Source organism: Jaculus jaculus, chromosome 9 (genome assembly GCF_020740685.1).
Source record: "Jaculus jaculus isolate mJacJac1 chromosome 9, mJacJac1.mat.Y.cur, whole genome shotgun sequence".
Taxonomy (NCBI): Eukaryota; Metazoa; Chordata; class Mammalia; order Rodentia; family Dipodidae; genus Jaculus; species Jaculus jaculus.
In genome coordinates this window covers 101191531-101211812 of record NC_059110.1, presented here as the reverse complement: position 1 = coordinate 101211812, position 20282 = coordinate 101191531, and the positions used below count along the sequence as shown (strand labels likewise).

The window sequence follows — 20282 nt, the reverse complement described above, 5'->3', positions numbered from 1 at the left end:
ATCATTTATTAGCTGTGTGCTTCTGCATTTAACTCCTGAGAACATAACTTCTCCATCAGAAAATTCAGGAAAATGAAATCTAACTGGCAATGTTGTTACGAGGTTTAAACTAACAATGGGCTCAACTAGCTCAGTTCAGTGCAAGCCCCTCACAAACTCTAGCTTGTTTTACATTCACTGGTTTCACAAAGAAAGTATGGAGCTATTCTCCAAACACAGTACTGTAATGATCTATCCGAGACTGAAGGCATTGCCAGTGACTCCACTGTAATGATCTAGGGTACTTCCTAAACACACAACACATTCCAAATGCAGAAGCAATGACAAAACATCACTACTCATCCTAAAACCCTATATAGGCAGCACCATACCAAAAGCTGCAATCATTTCCACCCACAGCCAATCTGCATACTTAGTACCAGGATGCAAATTCAGGGAGATGTTAAACAATTATTGTTATTGTCCACAGGGCTCATGCCTTTAAGTCACATGGTTATAAAGAAGCCAGTTATTTTTAGTATAGCTGTGTTCAATAGGAGTGGATTTCAGTCATCATCCACTTCTACAAGACACACAGTGAATCTCGGGAGAAAAGTGACTGCAGAGGCCCTGTCAATCAAGGTGGGATATATTATGCTCCAAAACCCAAATCATCCCCAAAGGATATTTCCCCCTCATGTCACGTGTCTATTTCCGGTTTTCTGAGGGTCTCTGTGTTATTATCCTTTTCTAAACATTTACCAGCAATCTTTGAGAGAGGGATAGAAATTGAAGATATCATATGGACAAGAACTCATTGGTCAGAACTGGTCACATGACTTCACCCAATCACCAAAGTCCCAGAAACGCAATTCTAACCATGTGTGCCTGATAGAGGAAACATGGAGGGTCGGATCCTTGCATGACTGGCACCTTCGCCAACTATAGTAGCGTTGCTTTTTTGTTTTTTCAGTGTAGTTTTTTATCTTTGTTTTTACCTGTCATACATGTCTGTCTCTAAACCTAGACTGAGTTTTAAATTCAGGCTGGGTATACACTATCTGTGTCACCTTAGACACTGCTAAATCCCTGGGCTTTGCTTCATTGTCCGTAAGGTGAGTGCGACAACTGCACAGACTCTGCCATCCATTGTCTAAGGACTGGATGACTTCAGCAATTAACATATCATTCATTAGTGGAAAGAAAAGAAAACCTCCTAACCACCAATTGTGCTACACAAAGGCAATCTCTTAGTTTCTTTTGCTAATTATTTTCCAAGTACCTCTAAAGAACATATTTATTACATTAACAAATCTTGATCTCATTTCCAATTTTAGGCTTTTTCCTCCAAAAATAAAATGGTGATTTGTCTTTTTTACTGCACACAGAATTCCTATCTTCTCATCATCCTAAGTTATTTATATTGAATTTTAGTAGAATCAGTGTTTAATGTGTGCATTATGCATTATAGCAGTAATGTAAATCTTTTGCTTGATTTTTTTTCCCCTGGATAACTTTTTTGTTTTTCCTGTAGTTCATCGTCTTTTATTACATGTTTGCTTATTTTTCTTCTATTTGATTACAGAAATTAATCCCCTAACTCTTCTCCAAGTATACCCACCCTCTCTCAATATCATCAAATACATTACGCATTTTCTCAATTGCATCTTCTTTTTCTTTTCTTTTTTTTTTTTTTTTTTTTTTTTTTTTGTTTTTTGAGGTTGGGGTCTCGCTCTAACCCAGGCTGATCTGGAACTCACTATGGAGTCTCAGGGTGGCCTTGAACTCACGGCGATCCTCTTACCTCTGCCTCCCGAGCACAAGGATCAAAGGCATGCGCCACTGCGCCCAGCTACAGTTGCATTTCTTAAGTCACCCACTGGTGAAGTGTTTACCCTGCTCCCGCCTAGACAGACAAGTAGCTATCTGTGGGCCTTCTACACAGCTGTTGCCCTGGGATCCCCTTTTATCACTGTATAGAGGTCTCTCCTTTGTCACTCTCCAAATATTGGATTTCATCTTTTTGTTTCACATGCCTTTCTCTTTCTTGGCTTAGTCCGTCACTGGTAGAGTCCCTTTTCTGAGAGGAAAGTTGTTTCCCAAGAGGGAGTTTTAGGAACAAAGTTTAAAAAGTCATTATATGTCTAAATAGGTATTTGTTATACTTAACATATATTCAGGGTGTAGACCAGGATGAATTTCTCAGTTGAAATCATTTTCCTAAAGATTTTGAAGCTTTTGTTCTGTGTCTTCTAGCTTTCAGAACTAGGAAGCCTGGTGGTCTGGTGACATTCTGATTTCAAAGGGTCTCTCTCTCTCTCTCATTCCCTTTCCCTCCGTCTCAAGTTGTTAGTTTTATTTTGACATAAGTGTTCTAAAATTCCACTGTGATGGTTCTTGGTATCCACTGTCTGTTTGATTGGGCACTCGTCCTTTCTAACATAGAAGCTTATACTCTTTAATTGTGGGACATTTTCCCTAAGTTATTTATTTCCTCCCCTTCCTTTTCTTCCCTCATTCCTTCTAGGACCCTTGTTTTTCAGAGGTGGATATCCTAACTAATCCTTTACTTTTCTTTTTTCGTTGTTGTTGGTTTTGTCTTTGTTTTGATTCGTGGTGGTGTGGAGGGAAACACACACGCACGCCACAGTGCACATGAAAAGGTTAAAGAACAATTTTCAGGTCAGATCTTGCCTTCCACATCCTTTGAGCCAGCATCTTTCTCTCTCATTCCCACTGTTGTTTTTGTCATTCACTCCAATTACCAGGCTAGCTGCTCTATAAGCATGTAGGAACATCCTCCTGTCTCCGCCTCCTATCTTGCTGTCAACATGCTGGAGTCACAGAAGCCCTCCGCAACTTCCAACTTTCATGAGGGGTCTGGAAATCTGAACCTGGGGACTCTCTTGAGCAGCAAGCACTTTATCCACAGAGACATCTCCCCAGACCATTTGTTTTTGACACGAGGTCTCACTAAATAATCTTGGCTGACCTGAAACTCACTATTGTGGACCAGATTAACATTACATTTTCAGGGAGGCTCTTTTCTCTGCCTCCGGAGTTCTTGGGTTATAGCTGTATGCCACACCATAGGTGGTTCTAATTCGTTGATTTTCTTTTCTTCTTCTTCTTTTGTTTGTTTTCAAGCAGAGAAAGACAGAGAGATGTGAGAAAGAAGAAAAAGAGAAAAAATGGGTGCAACAGGGCCTGTAGCCACTCACTGCAAACTCCAGATGCAAGCACCACCTTGTGCATCTGGCTTTACGTGGGTACTGAGGAAATGAACCTGGGTTGTTAGGCTTTGAAGGCAAGCACATTAACTGCTGAGCCATCTCTCCAGACACTTTAATTTTCTCTTTTAAAATATTTTACTTTTATTTATTTATTCATTTGACAGAGAGAGGGGGAGAGAGGGAGAGAATGGGTGCACCAGCGCCTCCACCCATTGCAAATGAACTCAGATGCATACACTACCTTGTGCATCTGGCTAATATGGGTACTGGGAAATTGAATCTGGGTCCTTTGGCTTTGCAGGCAAGCACCTTAACCACTAAGCCATTCCTCCAGACCACCCTTTAATTTTCTTTGCTATTTTCCTCTTACCTTCTATCCTAACATCCTTTTGTTCTATTGTTCAAGAAATGGAGTAAGCTTTATTTTCTAACCTTCTGCTGGAATTTTAAGTTTTTGAAATATATTTTTTAATTCTCAGTGCTCTCTTTTGTTCTATAATACTTCTTATAATGCCTCCCCTTCTTACAAGGACAAAGTATCTCTCAGAGTATCAATGACAGATTTTTATGTAATTTCATTTTCTATTTTCTTTTCTCAACAGTCTCTCTGCTCTCTACATTGCACATTTATTTGGTTATGGGCTTTTTAATTTGTGGTAGATATGTTCCTCAGCTGCTTGGTGATTCTTAGAGGTTTGCTCTGACTTAGAAATCAGGGGTGGAGAGTGTATAAAACACTTTCCATGCAAGTCTGAGTATCCAAGTTTGGATCCCCAGACCCTATATAAAAGCAAGAAGCTGTGGTGGACTTCTGTAGCCCCAATGAGGTGGAGACAGGAGTATTTCCTGGATGCTGGTGAATGAAGTAGTGAACAACACCCAGAGACCCTGCCTCAAAAACAGTAGAAGGTGTAGACCAACTCAAGTTGTCCTAGAACCAACATCTATATGTGTGCCTTAGCATGCACGTACTCACATGAACACACATAAACATGCATGCACACATTAAATAAATAAAGAAATATTTTTATTTTAAATAGAGAAATAGCCATTAGAAGTACTGGGGAGATTGCTCAGTGGGTAAGGCCCTTGTTGGCAAAGCCTGCTAGCCTAGGTTCAGTTCCCCAATACCCATGTAAAATCAGATGCACAAAGTGACACATGTGTCTGGAGTTAATTTGCAGTGGCAAGTGGCTCTGGTATGTCCATTCTCTCGCTTCCACATACATACATACATACATACATACATACATACATACATACATACATGAAATAGCCACTGGGATCTCTGAGCACATGGACAAGTCACTTCACTTACAGGCTTCACCACTGGATAAACTGGCACCATTTCTGCATTGGGTGACCAATATCATTTTCTAAAGCTGGAGAAATTCCATAGGAATTTCTTCCAGTATCTGCCCAGAAACAATCATACATTTTGCTACATGTGTCCTGAAAACATAATGGTAAAACAGTATATCTGGAAACTTCCATTTAATCCATGAATTTTATATGTAATACCACTACTACCATCCCATTTTCTACTGTCCCTGAGGTCTCCCTGTCTCTCACTTCAGAAGTCTGTTTCATGGTTGAGAGAATTGTTTTGGTCTAGGGTTTTGGTTCATTGGTCTTTGTTTGTTTCATTTTTTGTTGTGGAGTTTTTGTTTTGTTTTGCTTTGCTTTGTTTTGTTTTGTTTTGACAGAATAAGCCACAAATTTTCATATCATGTGAGGAAAATCTATTTGTCTACTTATGCAGTACGTGAGATCTAGAAGTCTGATTTTTAAACAGACTTCAGAAACCCCTTCGCATGTTATGTATTCTATGTGAAGCAAACATGATAACCACTATATTATGGAAACTACTCCACCCCTACTGATCTTAGATGCACTTCCAATAACCATGGTGTCGGTGGCACGCATCAGGTTGCTTAGCTGTCTCTACTGGGCGTGTAGGCTTCATCTTTCTCTCATCTGTCTGCATTGCTGTTGTGTTCATCCTCATATAGTTGCTTTTAAAGACTTGATATCTGCCCAGCATCTATGCTCTGGACGTGATGAGGTTTAGGGGAAGAGTGGCATGCAATGACATGCTGATAAAGCAGCACTTACCAGGAAGTCCTGGCAGCACCATTTTCCAATATAAAAATTCACATTCAAATCAGTAAAAAGAAACTATTTTGAATTTTTCTTCAAGGAACAATCATTATTAGCATAAGTTTGAAATTAACGAGAGTGCCTGTGTCAGTCAGCTACACCTACTGGTACTCAGGCAGACAGCCACACTGCCTCAGCCATCGGCCATCCAGCCAGGTCTCTATGCCTGACAGCAGTAATAAGTATGGATTTCATTCTCCCCTCCAGGGACATGTGTGTCTAAAGTTTAGCAGAGACACCAACAACTTCAGCTTCCTTTCATTACATAGAACAGCTTAAAATCAGAGATTATCCAGTTCTGCTACTGTTATAGTGAAAGCTCCAGCACCGGGGTTACCTACCGGCAGGTGTGACCATGCAAGGCTTTTGACATGGGTGCTAAGGAGAAAACTCTGATCCTCATGCTTATGCAGCAAAAACTCTTACCACTGAGCCACCTCCACAGCCCTCCTGCCTCTATTTTCATTTTAACCTCTCATATGTTTCCTCTTCTGAATAGCAAGGATAGTTACATCTATCTGTAGCAGCTACCTTCTCGTTTCTGGGACAAAAACACCCAACCAGAAGCAGCTGATGGAAGGAAAAGGTTTATTTTGGTTTACAGTTTTGAGGAGCAGTTAAGTCGTGGCAGCAAAAGCATGGCATGAGCTGGAAAGTGGCTGACCTCCTCACAAAGCAGCAGGGAGGTAGTAAAGAGAGTAGGCTGAGCTAAAACTGGGAGACTGGATTCTAAAATCCCAAGGCCCACTCCCGGTGACACACCTCCCCTAGCAAGGCTCTATCTCCCCAAGGCTCCTGCAGCTGGGGATCAAGTCTGAGACTTAATCATGAACAAAGGAGGCTATGAGGGGGGAGGGTTATTTCACATTCAAATTACCACACTATTCCTACAAAAATATTTTTATTAAATAATTGTATTTATTTATTTAGAGCAAGAAAAAAGCAAGAGAGAGAGAAAGAATGGACATGCTAGGGCCTTTTGCCATTGCAAATGAACTCCACATGCATGAAACATTTTGTGCATTTGGCTTTTTTACATGGGGACTGGGGAATCAAACCCAGACTGCTAGACTTGACAAGCAAGTACCTTTAACCACTGAGCCATGTATCCAGCCCCATAATGTTTTTAAGTTAACATACACACTAGAGAGAGAGGGAAAAATCTGCTTTCCTGGGTTAAAGTGATGGTGCTTGCCTTCACAGCCAAAGGACCAAGGTTAAATTCCCCAAGACCCAGTTAAACCATGTAAGGTTGCACATATGCCTGGAGTAAGTTTGCAGTGGTTGAAGGACCTGGTGTGCCCATTCTCTCTCTCTCTACCTGTCTCTCTCTCTCTACCTGCCTCTCTCTCTCTCCTTCTCTCTCTCTCTCTCCCTCTCTCCCTCTCTCTCTCTCTCTCTCCCTCTCTCTCTCTCTCTCTCTCTCTCTCTCTCTCTCTCTCTCTCTCTCTCTCTCTCTCTCTCTCTCTCTCTCTCTCTCTCTCTCTCTCTCTCAGGTAAATAAATAAAAATAAACTGCTTTCAATTGTTAAAAGCAGTTAACTCTATCTGTCTTTCTGTCTGTGTCTGTCGCTCTCAAATAAATTTAAAAAAAAAAAAAGCAGTTAACAAGGGACAAGATTGGAGAGCACAAGTTTATTTTGGTGTGGCTTGTCCTCTTGCTCCTGTTCTTTAGAACTAGAATCATGTGCTTATGTTAATTCTGTAATAATGAAAAGATTTACTCAAACATGTAGACTAACAAGGAGAGCTTTTGGAAGCATTGAGGTGTATGTGACTATTCAAAAACAACTGGCGAGGTGAGGGAGGAAAAAGTAGTCACTTCTCTTTCATCTTACCTGATAACAAAGCACTTATTCTGGGACTGTAAGCAAAGCATCTAAGTGGTTTCCCTTGTGGTTGTAAACATGACGCATCCCTGATATTTTTAAAGTGTTTAGTGAGTTAATCACTGATATGTGAGTTACTTTTACATCACTATGAAAAAAAACACAAGATGAAAAGAATTAAAGGAGGAAGGAACTGTTTTATCTCAGTGTTCCAATGGGTTTAGTCCATCATGGTGGGAGGACATGTTAGAACAGCTGACAACATGGTGGAGCAGCTCACATCGTGGAGGAGGACATGTTAGAACAGCTGACAACATGGTGGAGCAGCTCACATCGTGGAGGAGGGCATGTTAGAACAGCTGACAACATGGTGGAGCAGCTCACATCGTGGTGGAGGGCATGTTAGAACAGCTGACAACATGGTGGAGCAGCTCACATCATGGAGGAGGGCATGGTAGAACAGCTGACAACATGGTGGAGCAGCTCACATCATGGAGGAGGACATGGTAGAACAGCTGACAACATGGTGGAGCAGCTCACATCATGGAGGAGGACATGTTAGAACAGCTGACAACATGGTGGAGCAGCTCACATTGTGGAGGAGGGCATGGTAGAACAGCTGACAACATGGTGGAGCAGCTCACATCATGGAGGAGGACATGGTAGAACAGCTGACAACATGGTGGAGCAGCTCACATCATGGAGGAGGGCATGTTAGAACAGCTGACAACATGGTGGAGCAGCTCACATTGTGGTGGAGGGCATGTTAGAACAGCTGACAACATGGTGGAGCAGCTCACATCATGGAGGAGGACATGGTAGAACAGCTTAAAACATGGTGGAGCAGCTCACATCGTGGAGGAGGACATGGTAGAACAGCTTAAAACATGGTGGAGCAGCTCACATTGTGGTGGAGGGCATGTTAGAACAGCTGACAACATGGTGGAGCAGCTCACATCGTGGAGGAGGACATGTTAGAACAGCTGACAACATGGTGGAGCAGCTCACATCGTGGAGGAGGACATGTTAGAACAGCTGACAACATGGTGGAGCAGCTCACATCGTGGAGGAGGACATGGTAGAACAGCTTAAAACATGGTGGAGCAGCTCACATTGTGGTGGAGGGCATGTTAGAACAGCTGACAACATGGTGGAGCAGCTCACATTGTGGAGGAGGACATGGTAGAACAGCTTAAAACATGGTGGAGCAGCTCACATCGTGGAGGAGGACATGGTAGAACAGCTTAAAACATGGTGGAGCAGCTCACATCGTGGAGGAGGACATGGTAGAACAGCTTAAAACATGGTGGAGCACCTCACATTGTGGTGGAGGGCATGTTAGAACAGCTGACAACATGGTGGAGCAGCTCACATCGTGGAGGAGGACATGGTAGAACAGCTGACAACATGGTGGAGCAGCTCACATCGTGGAGGAGGACATGGTAGAACAGCTGACAACATGGTGGAGCAGCTCACATCGTGGAGGAGGGCATGGTAGAACAGCTGACAACATGGTGGAGCAGCTCACATCGTGGAGGAGGGCATGTTAGAACAGCTTAAAACATGGTGGAGCAGGCTGCATCATGGTGACGGGAGCATGTGGAAGAGACTGATCTTCACTTCTTGGTGGCTGGGAAACTAAGAGCAAGAGGGTTAATAAATCCCTCCCTCTACCAGGCCACATCTTCCAAAGCGTCCAGAATCTGCTAAAACACCTCCACCAAGTAAGGAACCAAGCATTCAAAGTGTGGGACTTTGGGGGACATTTCACATTAAAACCTTACCTGAAGATAATACAGAAGTTTAGGCTGGGGCGATGGTTCAAGCTGTCAAGTATTTGCTTTGTAAGTATGAAGACCTGAGTTCTAATCCTCACTAGCCACATAAAACTGATGAGTGTAGTGGCATATGCCTATAATACCAGTGCTGGCCAGGTAGATAGGAGGATACCTGGTGCTTGTCAGCCCGTCTTGGCTACGGCAAGCTCCTGTCGAATGCGAGACCCTCTCTCAAAGGAGGCAGATGGTGCTCCTTAGGACAGCACCCCAGGTTATCCTGTGACCTCTGCACATATGACAAGCATACACACGTGAAAACGGCACACATATGCAAACATATACATTTCAAGAAATACAGTCTTTTTGAAGGAATAAATGAGCTGGACCCCTATGTGACAAGGATTAGTGACCATGAAGGGCCATGGGGATGCAGGAAGGTAGGTCAGAGAAACGGGGTATTGATCTGACAACTAGAATTTACAGTACATTTTTTCATTCCAGAAAGTTCAAAATTACAAACCACAGGCCGCAAACAGTCAGTGTCAAGGAGCCTGAAACACCTATTCCATTCCTCCAACAAGTTTGTGAAGACCTTGAAGCGGTGAGTCCAGTATCATCTTTCCAGGAAGGCTTAACTTCTCAGGAATGAGCTGGTTTGGGTTATGAGTAGAAACTGGTTATAAATTTAATTTGTTTTATAGAAGGAATGAATTCTCCTCAGAATTTGGGCAAGATAGTAATTTGTCTGAATTCTAGCCAGTGAACTTGTGACACATGGCAGAAGTATGTTCCTAGGTATATCTCAAATCGTATTATACCCACAAAGATTTTTTTTCTAAAACACAAGTTTGTTAGGGGAAAGGGTCAGAGGTAATTTTTTTTTAATTTTGCCTTCTCTTTTTTAGGGGACTCTACATAGCTGTTATATTTTATTATAAAGACAATATGTTAGTCACCAATGAAGATCAAATACCAATAGTTGAAATCGATGACTCTCACACCAGTTCCATTACCCAAGATTTTCTGTGGTTCATGAAGGTATACTTGGTTCTAATTTCATTCCCCCCCCCCCACTCTGCACCACGATTGCTGCATATAAATCTCTGAGCCCTTAGTGCAATGATCTTGAGTGATCAAAGTTTTGGTGTGGAAGTAAATTATCTCAAAGGTCTCTTTCAGCCCTAGCATGCTCTATGTCTTTAAAAAAAAAAAAAAAGCCAAAGTAGTGTCTACACAACATTTCCAAAGCAAAGAGGCTTGCATCCTGTCAGATTGTGTCTCCACTATTCTGAGTTATGGGATCATTTGGCAAAGACTAAAATGTGGATCTGACTGTTTCATTAACATTCAGATCTTTTTCCAATTGGACAGAGATCAAAAAGTTGTTTCGCATGTATCTGAAAATGGACTGGAGAACAAACATCAGGGGTCAGGTTTCCTTCTCCCCGCTCTGCTTTGATGCCACAACCTAAATCATGGACTGACTTGGATGATGATATGACCCCGTGACTTCTTTTGCAGCTGTCTTGTATGTGGGAAGACATAAGGTGGCTGAGGCAAAGTGTACCGATCTCCATGTCCTCGTCCACAGTGCTGCAGGCCCGCCAGAAGATGCTTGCTGCAACGGCCCAGCTCCAGGTGAGGGACCAGGCTTCCACAGACCCTCAAAGAACTGGCTTAAAACTTGCAGAGTTCAATTACCAACCCTGCCTGGAACAGGCAAGGATGGACTTTTTCTCCTACCAGATCTCTGGCCACATGAAGATTTTTTGGACAGTCTGAGCTGAACAAGGAGTAAGGAAAATAGATGATGCTAGGTTCTCCTTAGGGTCTCAGTTCCACCCTCATGGGAAAAATGAAAACAAAAAGGAGTTTAACTAGGTCACCTGAAAGGACCTTGCCACTCAGGTGGCCCACATTTCTGTGAGTGTGCAAAGAGGAATGCAGGGAACAACAGGTGCTTCAAGCACTTTCTTGATGTGGCGCTTTTGGTAGAGGCATTTAGGTCCACTTTCGTTTACTTAATGAAAAACAAAGAGTATGTTTAATTTTGAACATATTTTCCAATTCGTATTGTCAATCAAATCTGCTCATGTCCCCAACCCCTGAAAGAATCTCTGTAGATCACAGAGCTCTCGGAGAAGTGGCACTGAATTCTAACTGAGCTCTTCTGGGTTCTTTTGTTTGTTTGTTTGTTTGTTTGCTTGCTTGTTTGTCTGTTTTTATCATGGATTTCTGGAATTACCTGAATTTGTAGACTTTGGCACATGTTCATACATGAACATGAACACATGTGCACACACACACACACACACACACACACACACACACACACACACACACCTGCTCCTCAGAGCTGAGGTCCTTAAGAGATGGCTGGACCTGTGTCAGTGACGTGCATCTACCTGCAAAGCTGTCATTCATGTCACCCCAAGAAATCTGCACAATAGAATGTAAGGCGATACCATAGAACTTTTTTTTTAAAGTTCATAAAAACAAAAACAAGTATAAAAATTCAGTGGTTCCACCCCCACGTACAATTATGGGAGCTTCTTCATTTGAACCCCTGCAACACTGACAATTCAACCCCCTGAGCTCATAATAATTACTGGGTTCATAAAGGTTACTTTTGTCCTTCTGTGCTGTCATAGGTGGGTAACTGCCACGTGTCCTTGATGGCCTCAGAGAGTTCAGTCAGCAGTGCTCTTCAGTGCAACTCACCCACTCCTGACTGCAGAACTTCCTCCTATGCTCCAGGAGAAGTTCTCAGAGCTGGGCCACTATGACTGGGCTAAATTTAGCACTGCTTTTCCTCACTGACCTGCCCACTTAATTGGGCTTTGACGCTATCATTCAAGCCATCCTTTCTTTATGATATAGTACATTTCCAAAAGGCTCAGTGCTTTTAGTAGACCTTCCCAATATCCCACCCTTCAGCCCAGACATGCTTGGATCACAGGCTAGCCCATCTTAGTATTTCAAGCAAAACTCTTCAGTATTTATTAGAGGTTTCCAGGACCACTTTCACCTGATATCAACAACTTGAGAAGGAGGAGGCTGGTTCTAGCCATTGCACTCAAATGCCAAGGGATGCCTACGACGGCCAGTGTAACCCTACCCGACTCCATGGCAACACTCTTGGAGTTCTTCATATCTCCAGCTCTCCAGTCTCTTGCCTTCTCTTTCTTCTCCCCTGTTTGAGCAGATAAAGTCTCACCCTCTGACCACAGGCTCCATCCACACATAGAGTCTGGGATCTCATTTCTTCCCTCCTATCTCTATTTAAAAAATACTCTCATATTTCCCAGTTAACCCCACCATGGTCTTACATACTCTCCCAGCTACCAAATAATCTCTCTTCTTCCCCTAACATTAAATTTATTAATAGAATTGCCCGTGTCCTCCTGTTCCGCTGGTTTCCTCATTTCTTGCCAGTTTTCAGTCCTCGGCCCGTGTAGCTGCAATCTCAGGCCGCCCGGCGTCAAAGGCACATGGAGTTCACAAAGCTAAAGTTCCGTGGCTCCTTGAGAGCACGAGCCAGTGAGCACGCGAGTCCTAGAGTGCTTCAGAGGAGGTGGGGTTGCAGTCAAAAGGCATTTCTGGGCCAGGGGACTTGCGGGGAGATCACTCAGTTGGTAAAGTGCTTGCTACACAGCGTGAAGATCTGAGTTCGGACTCCTTGAACGCACATAAATGCAGGGCATGGTGGCACACATCTATAACACCAGAGCTGGAGGGGCAGAGACAGGGGATACTTGGAGTTTGTTAGCTAGAGTCTACCTGAATTAGTGAACTCCAGATGCAGTTAGACACTGTTTCAAAAACTACAGTGACGAGTAACTGAGGATGCCCAGTGTCGACCTCTGGCCTCCGCATAGAGGCACACATACATGAATGTACACACATGTATATGTGCATGCACACATATGCCTCCACACATAAACACACACTACACACATAGACACGCACGCATACACACACTCACACCACATACAGGCAAAAACATAAAGGTATTTCTATTAAACAGCCTAAAGAAGTTTTAAGAAGAAAAGGGGACCAAGCCCGGTGTGGTAGCACATGCCTTTAATCCCAGTACTCAGGAGGCAGAGGTAGGAGGATCACTGTGAGTTTGAGGCCACCCTGAGACTCCATAGTGAATTCAAGGTCAGCCTGGGCTGGAGTGAGACCCTACCTCCAAAAACCAACAAAAAAAAGAAAAGAAAAGAAAAGGGGACCCAAGATTCCAAATCCCCCAGTATTGCCAGTGGGACGGGGCATTTCCAAAGCTGATGGTGAGGCAAAAATACTTGATTTAAATGACCACAACATAAAGTAAATGAAATGACCACCTCAATCAATGTATATCCATCAGCCTTGGTCCAAAAGTGAATCATATTTTGAAATGTGTTATGGGAAGCAGCAGTTAATTCAGCTAATTAAGTATTATTGAGTTATTGCTACATATCAGGCACAGTGCAAATAATTAAATAAATAAGCCAGAAACACAGAAACAACCATGAGCCCACAGCACGAACTTCACTTGCATTCAGTGAGGCCAAACACACACCGCAACAGACACTTATATACAGGCAGTAGGGAAGAAAAGGATGGTGCCCTCTGCCTCCTGGACTCTGCCAGAAAGCCTTATCATCACCATGGAAAACACCTGATAGAAGTGAAACAAAGGAAGAAAGATTGGTTTCTGCTCTTAGACTTAGAGGTTCCAGTCCAGGGCTGGCTCATTCCATTGCTTCATGCCTGGACAAGGCAGAATACCAAGGCAGTGTTTGTGTATGGTGGATGAGGCTGCTCACTTCGTGGTGACCAGGAAGCAACAGGAAGACGTCAGGGACAAGATACACCCTTCAAGGGCACACTGCTGGTTACTGACTTCCTCCAACCAGGCCTCGCCTCCTAGTTTCCATCACCTTCAATAATGCTATCAACGTATAAGTCCACTGATGGAATAATTAGATCAGAGGCCTCATAATCCAAGCACCTTTCAATACACCTGTTGGGGGAAATTTCATACCCAAACTGCAACACACTTGGGAATATCTTCTCAGAGTTTGTGGAAGCTGAGCTGGAGCTAGAAATACAGGGAACAGGTGGGGTTCCAGTCAAAGTGAAAAAGAAAGCCCATACTCAGCAAGGTAGTAGGGTTAAGAGTTTGAAAAAAAAAAAAAAAACACTTTTTTTTCTGCTTGATTTAATGCACCAAACACGCTAGGAGGTAAGGATTAACATAAAGGACATTTACTTGAAGATGTCACCGCTCAGGACCAGAGAGAGTCAACAGCAGTTACTGAACAGTGGCTAGCCCTGAGACTCAACACCTGCCTACGTAAAGTCTCGATAGCTGTACTGTGCTGGAGCTGGGTTGTGACTGGCTTGGGAGAGCCAACTATTAAGTATTCAGGAATTTTTGAAGGCTTACTGTCATACGATGGTCTGTGACAGGAATATTTACACCACAGAGATTGTCACAAACTACAAACTAGACATGACACCCCCCTTGAAGTTTGTTCAGCTTCTGTTTTGTCTTGCCAATTATCAGCATAACACTGCTTATTCACTAAAGTGCCTCTATTTACAACTACGGTGCTACACAGGCCCACACTAAAAAAATAAATCTTACCTGAAACAGTTCTCTTTCATTTAGAAGCCTCTTGTTGGAAAGGAAAAGCTGAGGCATGAGATTGCTTAAAAAAAATAATAATCCCACCCACCAAATGAATTTTTATGTCAATTGCTTATGGAATTATTGCTTATTATTACTTGGTCTTTGGGAGTAACAATAAAAGGCTTAAGACACAGTCCCTACCGATGAGGGAGCGCTCCGGTATTTTCGGCGATGTGATACTGGCCAGCTGGCTCATTTACTTTTTAGGTCAACCTTGTCATTTTTACAAAGTCCAGTTCCACATTTGCTCTCGCACTAGCACGTCATCTTGTCGTCGTCTATGTGAGTTCACAAAAAATAACAACTAGGGGCTTACAGTGATTTATAATTTTTGAAAGCTTAAGATACCCTGAAGCCAGAGGGATTTTTGTCTTCATCAACCAGTGCCCAGGGTTAGAGCTCTTCAATGATCCCCCCCCCCCCCCCCGGCAACCCTCAGTGTTTGTAAAATTCCTATTTAATAGCCCCCCACCCAGGCTTCTAATAGTATTGTCTGCCTCAGTTGACATAGTATATAAATAACTTCAGCCAACTTTTCAGTAAATAGAGCTCCCTGAAGTGCAGATAAGTCACAGGAGGCCAATCTCCTGAGGATGGCATCTCCCAGGGAAAGTGCAGTCATCTGGGAACCCCTGTACAATGGGCCACATTGTCAATTCACTTCTTCATGTTAAACAAGCCCACCTCAAAGTCGCTTACTGGAGATCTCTTGAAAAGTCCACAAGTAGCATACTTGAAATATCAGGCATTTTTCTTTAAAACATCTGGGATTCTCTTCAAGAGCTGGTAACTGAGGTTTGTGTGCTGGTTGTGTCTATGTGGGCAAGAGATATTTACAGATACTGAATTTGCTTAAAAAAACATCATTTTGGTCCCTCTCACTGTAATCTCCGCAGGCTCAGGGTGAAGACATTTTCTTTGAGCTTCTGTTCTGCACATTGCTAGCCCGCCCCCTAAGCTGGATCTGAGTGTGAAGCAAAACAGCCTCTCAGAAATCAGACGGTTGTTCTGTGTGTTGTTGTACTTGTATGGCCCTGTTACAGTATCACCTCCAGTACTCATCATCTCTTGGTTTCTAGAATTTACTTGGAACACACAACTTGGGAAGAATTTACTATGAACCCATTAAAGACCGGCATGGCAACATACTCATAGTCTCCATCAGAGAAGTGGAGATGCTTTATTCCTTCTTTAACGGCAAATGGATGCAGATATCAAAACTGCAAAGCCAGAGGAAGTCTCTGTCGACACCCGAGGAGCCAACAGCCTTAGACATTTTACTGATAACCATCCAGGTATGTTGATGGCCGTATTGATTGTGGTGTTGTGGTTGTGTGTGCATGTGTGCTGTGTATGATGTGTGTGTGTGCTGTGTGTGAAATGTGTGTGTGCACAGATCTGTGCATCCCATGCATACACTGGCAGAAGTCAGAGGACAATGTCAGATACCCTCTTCTATCACTCATGCGCCATGTTTTTCTTGAGACACAGTCTCTCACTGAACCTGGAGCTCCAGTGATTCTCCTGCCTCCACCCGCCCATAGGACTAGGGTTACAGGTACGTATGGTCATACCTAGCTTTTGACACAGTGCTCAAACCCAGAGTAATAAAATAATAACAATAATAATAATAGTACTAATACTCAAACCACCATGCTTATGCATCAAGCACCCTTACCCACTTGTCTGTCTGCTGCTGTTTCTTTATTTCCTGATAGGCTTACAATTCCAACGCCATTATGGAAGCTTTAACAGAACATGCCAAGAGCCATTCATATAAACAGTGATGGAGTAGAGCAAGTCCAGAGATGACTTATCTAGATTCCGTATGGAGGAAAGAAAGCAAAGCTTATTTTTAAAACCCTCTCTAGAAAAGGAATTTGTTAGGCAACGGTCACAGTGACCACTCTAAAACTGCTCTGACAATTGCATTAGCTCCTTTCACTCTGTTGTGACCACAATTCCCCACAGAAACAACTTAAGGGAAGAAATACTTATTTCAGCTCATGGTTTTGGAGTCGCCTGTCCATATTAGGGAGGCACAGTATGGAGCTGTGGCTGGGCAGCTGTTTGTATGAAAGCAGACTGGGAGGCTGAGAGTGGCAGGAACCAGGGGCTGGGCTAATGACCTTGTGAGTTACTTCTGCCAGTCAGGCCCCACCTCCTAAAGGCCCCACATCCACCCAGAGCTGTACCACCACAAGCAAGGAACAAGTATACCAAACATGAGCCTGTAGGGGACATTACAGATTCAAGCCCTGATACCAAGGAACTAGTGAGAAACACTGACACAAGTAACTGCGTCAGGGATCTATAGGTAACATCACATCGGAAACACTAAATCAATACCAGAGTGAACTATAATCCTACATTGTGGCTGTATATGGATGTCATTTGTACTAACTAGTGGACCAAAATACTTTTAAACATATTTGCTCTTGCTTTATAATAGAGTCTTGGGATAAAGGGAAGCATGGTGAAATCCATTTTAGAAATGAAGCAACTGGGACTCAAAGAGGTCAAAAAGGTTAAAGGACATAGGACTACACACAGACACATACTTAGTGAGGTGACAAAATTTTGCCATCATTCAGTCCTTCTCTTGCACAGCCCTTACAAGGCCCTGACCAGCTCTCTAGCCATCTTACAGTGATAATTCTGTATTCTTTTTCATAAGAAAAACACCAGAAGAAAATTAGCTTGTGGTGCTGGAAATCACGGAAAGCATCTGTGGATGCACCACTAGGAAATGGCCCAAATGGGAGTTCAACATGAAGCCTGGGAAGGAAGCAGGCTTTATTCCTGCTCTGGCCTATCACATCCTAGGGTATGAGTACAAATTCTAGTGAGTGAAGAAGGAGGGAAGATGGAATGCTGACTTGGGATTTCAGTGAGGAATGGAAGATAGCAGCGTGGGTTAGTCACCAAAATTCAAATGCCAAGCAGCTCGGCCTGGCTGGCAGCACCGGGACACAGGCCCACACCCACGTGTGAGCGCATGCTCGGTCCTGGCAGCCACACTGCTTCACAAGCTTCACCATGCTATAGGCTTCAAGCTGTTTCTTTTTCTCTCTTACATTTTTCTTAAAGACCACTGAAGGTATAGAATTCACCAGATAGGCATAAAAGCTGGCAAAAAAAAAAAAAAACCTACTCCAGGGCTGGAGAAGTTTCAATGCTTAAAGGCACTTACTTGCAAAGCCTGACAGCCTGGGTTTGATTCCCCAGTACCCACATAAAACCAGATGCACAAAGTGGCACATACATCTGGGGTTCATCTGTAGTGGCAGGAGGCCCTGGTACACCCGTAATCACTTTCTCTCTCTCTCTCTCATAAATAAAAATACATTTAAAAAAAATCTAGCTGGGCATGGTGGTGCATACCTTTAATCCCAGCACTAGGGAGGAAGAGGTAGGAGGATCACTGTGAGTTCAAAGCCACCCTGAAACTCCTTAGTGAATTCTAAGTCATCCTGGACTAGAGCAAGACCCTACCTTCAAGAAACAAATCTACTCTGAGCTCCATAAACCATATGTATGCAAGTCAGCCCATGCTGAATATCAGAGAAGGAAAGGCCTGGTCCCACAAGAACCACATGAATCTGAGCCTCGGCTCCAGTAGCCATCATGGTCACCCTAAACAGCTACCACACTTTCTAACTTTCACTCCCAGTTGAGGAATACCTACTGCAGAAACCTCACCTGTTCATTACTTGCACTGGCCCAAACCAGGTCACGGTCCCACGCAAGAAAGGTAAGTGTATTGGTCAAAGCCAGTGTATCTGGATTTGATTTGTATGGAATTTGGGTTCATGGGGATAGAGTGTATATGCATGTGTGAGGAAGGTAAGGGCAGGGAACACAGACGCATTCGTGACTCCCCTCTTCACCTTCTATAAGTAAGTGCTAAAAGAAACATTGAAGAAATCATAATAAATTGAGCTTTTACAGGGTGACTAATACACTAATCCCCTATAGGAATAAACTGGGGTCTGGGCTACCTTTGCTCCTAGAAACACAGCACAGGCCCCAGCATGATATAATACCTGGTTTCTCCTAGACTTATTACATTAAAAATGTGTTACAGGTGCAGAAAAATTCCAATCTTGTGAAAGGTTGTTAGAGAAGGAGACCAAAAATAGAGGCAGGATCAGGTTTCCACACAGACCCAGTGGAAAATTTACCCCTGCTGACTGGCACATTCCTGCTTGATGTCATTCCCACCCACCCCTTCTTTTTCCTCCCCCCATTTTTTCTCCCTCCCCACTTTCCCATACCAGTTTTACACTGGAGAGGAAATGGGAAATAAAACTCCTGGAGCTGGTAGCCAACCACTCCTAGACTGAAGATTTAACTATGTCAGAAGTTGGCTTCACCAACTCAACACAAGAGTGGAGATAGATCTTGAGGGTAGCTCAGGGCAGGCTGGGTAATTCCCACAGGCCACAGAGCGCTCTTTGATCTCAGAGCAGTGATGAGCAGCACAAGGCATCCTTACAGAGGCCTTGGCTTCTCCCTGGGATCTCACCAGACACTCTGGGCACCCCTTGGGAATCAAGGTGACTGGATGTGAGTCTTTAACCAAACCTTTGTAGTTACATATCCAGTGCAAGTTACTTCTCAAACCTTGTGTCTCCTCCTCTGCAGAAAACTCTCCTTCATGGAGCTCTGTGAGGACTCAATGAATTTCCAGAAGAGAAGCACAGCTCATGTTGATGATTTTTATCATTTCTCCCCTTAGGAAAACCAAGCAAAGCTAGGCTTCCCCCAAGTCACTTCTGATCCATTTCTTCTTCCCTTCTCTCCCAGGAGGCCTGTGCCACTAGCCAGTCATCCCTCAACCCATTTGATCATTTCCTCTATCTTTTCACGTCAAATAGGAAAAGATGCACAAAAACTATAGAATTCACAAGGGGTTTTCAAAATAGGTAAGGATTTTAACAAAATCACAGCCCATAATTCATCTACTTATCAACAAAGCCCTATGAAATCCCAATATCCCAACTTCCTCAAATTCCCAACCTTCTCGAATCCCACACCTTCAAATTTGTCATCTCCCATTTATTTTCACGTTTGCCTGGTAGATACGTAATAAGTTAAGAGTCCAACTGAGCTAACTAACTGGAGATGAGGATATTTCTAACAAGAAGGACCCTCAGACTCCTCTTGGATGCTGGGCTGTCTTCAGGAAATCACTTCAGTAACTGGACACCTCAAATGTGAAGTCTCCTCTGAATATTAATCTCTTGCATATATATTACATATTCAACTTCATAACTCATTGTCTCATCTATGATGTCATTTGATTTGCATGAAAATCCAGGGAGGCTGAATAATTCTACTGTGTCCAGATCAGATATCAAGATGTAGATTTCAAAGAAATAACCTTGATGTCACATCAGTCAAAATTAAAGAGGACACACATCTTTTTGTTTATTATTTATTTTCAAGCAGAGAGAAACAGAGACAGACAGACAGACAGACAAAGAGACAGAGAGATTGGACACGCCAGGGTTTCCAGCTGCTGCAAACCAACTCCAGATGCCTATGTTCCACTTCATGCATCCAGCTTTACATGGGTACTGGGGAATCATATATGAACAAGTCAGTAGGCTTTGCA

At 43.2% G+C, this 20282-nt stretch overlaps 1 protein-coding gene across 1 annotated transcript in view; it reads left to right on the top strand.

The window, feature by feature from the left end:
* Ankfn1 (ankyrin repeat and fibronectin type III domain containing 1) overlaps positions 1–20282 on the top strand; it is a 176182-nt gene that overhangs the window by 107957 nt on the left and 47943 nt on the right. The window contains exons 9-12 of the mRNA XM_045159868.1: positions 9481–9580; positions 9885–10017; positions 10501–10617; positions 15742–15957. Of these exons, the coding sequence (XP_045015803.1) occupies positions 9481–9580; positions 9885–10017; positions 10501–10617; positions 15742–15957 (566 nt within the window). The remainder of the gene's footprint in view (positions 1–9480; positions 9581–9884; positions 10018–10500; positions 10618–15741; positions 15958–20282) is intronic.